The sequence below is a fragment of the Borostomias antarcticus genome (assembly GCF_949987555.1).
Source record: "Borostomias antarcticus genome assembly, chromosome: 28".
Lineage (NCBI taxonomy): Eukaryota > Metazoa > Chordata > Actinopteri > Stomiiformes > Stomiidae > Borostomias > Borostomias antarcticus.
Window position 1 is genome coordinate 4,738,947 of NC_140261.1, and position 6,000 is coordinate 4,744,946.

Sequence of the window (6,000 nt, forward strand, 5' to 3'; positions counted from 1 at the left end):
GCATGAATCATTTTGCAGACAGGAAATTTAAAGAGCTGCTCATGCGTATCCAAGAACAGTACACAAGCAATCAGTTTTGATAAACAACAGCCCTCCAAGGTACAGTACAACCAAGAAATAAAAAATCTAACCCAAGCGCCGAATAAGAATCATTCATTCTTCTAACTTGGCGTATAGACACATTAACTCATTTGGACTATCAACATGTCTGTTGATAAAATATATACAGTACAATGCATACAACTGTCTGAGGTGCCGTCACCATTGTAGTTTACTGCTTGTGTGTGATAATTTTCCAGTCGGCATTGTCTGATTGGCCCATCAGTCAAAGTAAATATGGCTCTGATTGGTCCTGTCTCACCAGGTGTATGACCATCAGTACAAGGCCGTGTTGGATGGGACGGAGACAGACAGTGTCATGGAGATTGACCCCGCCCACCGCATTGAGATCTTCAAGATGGGTAATGGGAGTGACGAGGTCTTTGAGGTCCACGATTTCAAAAACGTAAGTATTCCTAATGTATGAATAATGGATGGGATGTGACGATATACTTTACTTTAGTTCTCACCTGAACCATTTTGTTCACTTGCAGCCATTATCAGAACTGTTCTATTCTGTAAAAGTACTTCTCCTCTTTTCCTAAAATTATCTCAGACCTCGACAATACCCTGTTCTTTCTCTGTCCTATTTCTCTCTCTCTCAGAAGAAAACCTGATACAGCAAAGTATGTATTAAATTATGCAAAATATCCAATAGCAAGCCCCCCCCCCCCCCTCTCTCTCTCTCTCTCTCCCTCATACTCACACATACACGAACTCAGAAGAATACACACACCTGTTGCTAGTTGCTCTTCTATCTTCTATCTAGTTTAAATTATCCACTTGTGTCAGGGAAGCATAACCACGGAGAAGATGTGATTCCAGGCCCCGCCATGGGACTCTGAGAACGAGTGAAGGAGCAGAATAAATCCCAACCTCATTCTGATTACAAAAAGTGAAGGGGGGAAAACACAAACCTCATTAAAGCTGCTTCGCAGCGATGAGGCGGGGCCAGGCAATTTCCGACAAGTTTAGGAGCAATAAGCGAGAGAATAGGACAACAAGAAAGTTGACATTCCAATGTTCATTTTGTACATTCGTATCGTAAAACATTTGTAAAACATTTTGATGCGTTGTAAGCTCGATTTTGATAATTCAACAATGGTCAATGAGTTTGTGAATTACAGTCTGAAGATCCAGTGTAGCAAGTTTGGTGTTAATTGATTGAAAAATGTTGGATGAGATATGTTTATTAATTTTTACAGGTTTTGTTTGCTTTTCTTCATAATTGAACATTAACTTCAGCAGCTGTGTACTCAGTCAGTTGCCAATCAATCAATTTAGTCATTGTAGTCCTCGGCGGGGGTTGGGTAGGGTTGCCAACAGCGATGTCTCCGATTCGTGGAGCTTGTGTTGGATTATGGGTAACGTAGTTTTCTCTGTATGAAGTGTTGGTTTCAGAGGACAGAATTAAACATATTTTAAAAAAATCAATTTTTGAGATAAAATTCTCAAAAAAAATCATACTACATCTTGGATATGTGGCTAATGTTGTCACTTTTTATGAGGACAATCAGACATTGATTTGGCGAGAATTAATAGGAACTATATACAGAACTGTTAACAGTAAAAAAAATTGATGTGCTGTGGGCTCAATTTTTCATATTTCAAAAATCTGTGAGGATCGTTTGGTGAGGACAGTCTGAAGATACAGTAGATCAATTTTGGTGTCAATTGAACTAAAAATGTGGGAGGAGATAGGTTTGATAGGTTTTACAGTTTATGAAGAAATCAGAGTGATGGACTTCAAAATTCCTGCAAGGTCAAAGCGTATGAAAGTTTTGTCTCACTTGGGCCTACATTCACGTGGTGGTTTTACAGTGATAGCACCTATGGCTGATTTGTTATGATTTTTTTAAGTTTTAATCTTTAGACTGTTGCTGTAGCGCCACCTTCAGGTTTATTGACCTACAATGCAGGTTGAGGACTTTGGGTATACTACTGGAGCTATGTGCAAATCTTGGTGATTTTTTGTCCACGGGAAGTTAGACTTCAGTGGAAGATGGAGAATAATAATAATAATCAAGATTCCTGCAAGGTCAGAGTGTATGAAAGTTTTGTCTCACTTGGGCCTACATTCACGTGGTGGTTTTACTGTGATGGCACCTATGGCTGATTTGTTATGATTTTTTAAAGTTTTAAACTTTAGACTTTTGCTGTAGCGCCACCTTGAGGTTTATTGATCTACAATGCAGGTTGAGGACTTTGGGTTTAGTACTGGAGCTATGTGCACATTTTTGTGATTTTTTGTCCACAGGAAGTTAGACTTCAGTGGAAGATGGAGAATAATAATAATAAGTAAAACATTTTAATGCATTGTAAGCTCAATTTTGATAATTCAATAATCTGGTCAATGAGTTTGTGAATGACAGTTTGAAGATCCAGTGTAGCAACTTTAGTATTAATTGATTGAAAAATGTGTGTTACAGGTTTTGTTAGCTTTTTTTTTTCATAATTGAACATTAACTTCAGCAGCTGTGTACTCAGTCAGTTGCCAATCAATCAATTTAGTCATTGTAGTCCTCGGCGGGGGTTGGGTAGGGTTGCCAACAGCGATGTCTCAGATTCGTGGAGCTTGCGTTGGATTGTGGGTAATGTAGTTTTCTCTGTATGAAGTGTTGGTTTCAGAGGACAGAATTAAACATATTTTTAAAAATTCAATTTTTGAGATAAAATTCTGAAAAAAATCATACTACATCTTGGATATGTGGCCAATGTTGTCACTCTTTATGAGGATGATCAGACATTGATTTGGCGAGAATTAATAGGAACTATACAGAACTGTTAACAGTAAAACTTTTTGAAGTGCTGTGGGCTCTATTTTTCATATTTCAAAAATCTGTGAGGATCGTTTGGTAAGGACAGTCTGAAGATACAGTAGATCGATTTTGGTGTCAATTGAACAAAAAATGTGGGAGGAGATAGGTTTGATAGGTTTTACAGTTTATGAAGAAATCAGAGTGATGGACTTCAAAATTCCTGCAAGGTCAAAGCGTATGAAAGTTTTGTCTCACTTGGGACTACATTCACGTGGTGGTTTTACAGTGATAGCACCTATGGCTGATTTGTTATGATTTTTTTTATGTTTTAAACTTTAGACTGTTGCTGTAGCGCCACCTTCAGGTTTATTGACCTACAATGCAGGTTGAGGACTTTGGGTATAGGACTGGAGCTTTGTGCAAATTTTGGCGATTTTTTGTCCACGGGAAGTTAGACTTCAGTGGAAGATGGAGAATAATAATAATAAAAAAATATAGCTGCAAGCAGCAATAACGGGGCCAAGCGCAACTAACGGCAACTAATGCATCAAAGCCAACGAGGAAAATACGCCATAGCTACAGTGGAGCTATGCATGTGAGCATCTATGTCGCCTGACCAGGTGAATCAGGTCAAATTCATGCAACAGTATCATCATCACCATGATCATCATCATCATCATCATTATACAACTGCATTCACATTAAATTCATCTGACAGCGTCAAGTGAGTCAGGTCCTTTTTAGAATCTCATTACATTTATTCTATTTTGGTACATATGTTTTAGGACCTATTTCTCTGCATGTCTACATGCCACATGATCATTCTCCAGGCCTTCCATCTGCCTGGAAGGCCCACCTTTACCATCAAGTCTCAGTGCGGGGATTTCTTGATAATTCAGCTATCTATGAAGAACACACAACTTTTGTTTCTCTCTACACCTCAAAGTTTCCAGAAGAATGCCCCCCCTACACTTGGTGTAAGTAGGCTATGTAGTCTGTTGGCTACTGCGCTCTCCAAGGATGAAGTGTTTAGGCTAAAGCCTACAACCCTCTCCCTGGTTGAAGTGTGTAAGCTATAGAGTGCAAAAGGTACACTTTCCAAACGTGACACTCTTTACCACTCTACCATCCAGTTTGTCACACATGACACATACAATACACATACTGCACTCCTTAATGTTTGGACAACTAATCTTCCCATCAAACCTGTCATAACATTCCCTAGTTTAATCTCATTTGCACCCTTCTCCAACTATCACCTCTCTACCTATGTCACATTTTACACTAAATGCCTCTCACACACTGACTCCTACAAAAGCCAGTTAATTTACAATGGCTCTATACAATATCCAGTCTTAAAGCAGACTTCAAAGATGTACACACACATCAATTCTTTATGAACGCTGATTGCATTTGTGTAACAGAAACATGGCTAACATCTGCCATAGCCACATTTGAGCTATGCATGTGACTATTTATCTGCATGTCAACATCCCACCTGGTCATTGTCCAGGCCTTCCATCTGCCTGGGAGACCCACCTTTACCATCAAGTATCACTGCAAGGATAGCTTGACAATTCAGCAATCTGTGAACAACACTCACAATTCTTGTTTCTCTCTTAACCTCACAGTTTTCAGAAGAATGCCCCTCTCCTACCCATACATTTGGTGTAAGTAGGCTATGTAATTTAAGGTCTACATTTCCATCCAATTGACCTGAATGACAACTGTCAAACTAACGTGGAGTCCATATACATTCAATTGTAGTGATCTTGATTATTTCAGTTAAACAAGCACATTCTTCATATAAGAAGAGACGGCACATTGGTTTAATTCTAGCAATGTAAATACAATGAAAGTGCAATGGGGGTCCCTTTGCACAACAATGCTTATATAAACATCAAAATGTAATCTGACAGTGTTGTGCCCAATTAGTAAGTTGTAGAGCATGCCATCCGCTACCCATACAAGCATTAGGAACCCCATTTAGCCACGGGGGGCGCTACAGCAATCAATTGCGTTTAAGCCACTTTTAAGAATTTTGGCTTGTTATAGTGCCACCCTTTGGCCTAACTGCTTCATATTTCTTGAGTTACCTCAAGATATGCTCTGGTACTACTATATCTGTTTTAGGAAATACCATCCAAGCGGTTAGGCCTTAACAGGAAATGAGCTCTCTAGCGCCCCCATTCAGTTTGATCTGGCCAGTAATGGAGGCTTTGCCTCAGGCTGACATTGTTGATATGAACACAAAGTTTTGTGGTGTTCCATCTATTCCATCAGAAGTAATATGCCTTTTTGTGAAAAGCCACACCCTCTGCAATATTCAATTGCTCATAGTGGCTCTTTTCATCAAGTTTTCTAAATTATGCCGAGATGGAACTTTAGATATTCATTGCTAGATTCTACCTACTGTGCTTCATGTAGATTGACAAAACTTTCTAGGAGGAGATAGATTTTAAGTGTTTTTCTAAAATTGCAAAATTGTTGCAAATTAACATAATCTGAAGTTATGGCTCTTTGAGGCAAATTTGTTACAACCTGATGAGACATATATGCCTCCAAAGCGTCATGACTCTAGCTCCAACGGGGCATGAGATATGACCTTTCAAAGTTAGCATTTTAGCCCCTTTTATGTATTTTGGCTTGTTATAGCGCCACCCTGTGGCCAATCAGGCTTTTCTTTCTCGAGTGACCATTAGACATACCCTGGTACCACTGTACCGTGGTTCGGAAAGCTCTGCATGGCGGTTAGGCCTAAACTGAAAATGAGCTCTCTAGCGCCCCCATTTGGTTTGATTCGGCCAATAATGCAGTGGCCGCCTCAGGTTATATCTGCACAGATGTCTACCAAGTGGCGTGGTGTTCTGCACAACCCTTAAGAAAGTATACCCCTTTATGTGAAAAGCCACGCCCCATGCCATTTTCATTGGCTCATAGTTGCTGTTAAATGTAACTTTTTCTACTTTTGCCGAGATGGAATTATAGATATCGGTCCTTAGATTGTGTGTACCCAGTATCATGCAGATTGGTCAAAGTCTCTAGGAGGAGATAGATTTTAAGCGTTTTTCAAAAAATTCAAAATGGCGGAAAATCTATATAACCGGAAGTTATGGGTCCTTGAGGCAAATTTGTTCGTCAT

General features: G+C 39.4%; 1 protein-coding gene across 1 annotated transcript in view; it reads left to right on the forward strand.

The window, feature by feature from the left end:
- Positions 1-6,000, forward strand: part of tnmd (tenomodulin) — a gene marked incomplete at both ends in the record, with an annotated part of 47,307 nt that overhangs the window by 21,867 nt on the left and 19,440 nt on the right. The window contains one exon of the mRNA XM_084459428.1: positions 365-505. Within this exon, the coding sequence (XP_084315554.1) occupies positions 365-505 (141 nt within the window). The remainder of the gene's footprint in view (positions 1-364; positions 506-6,000) is intronic.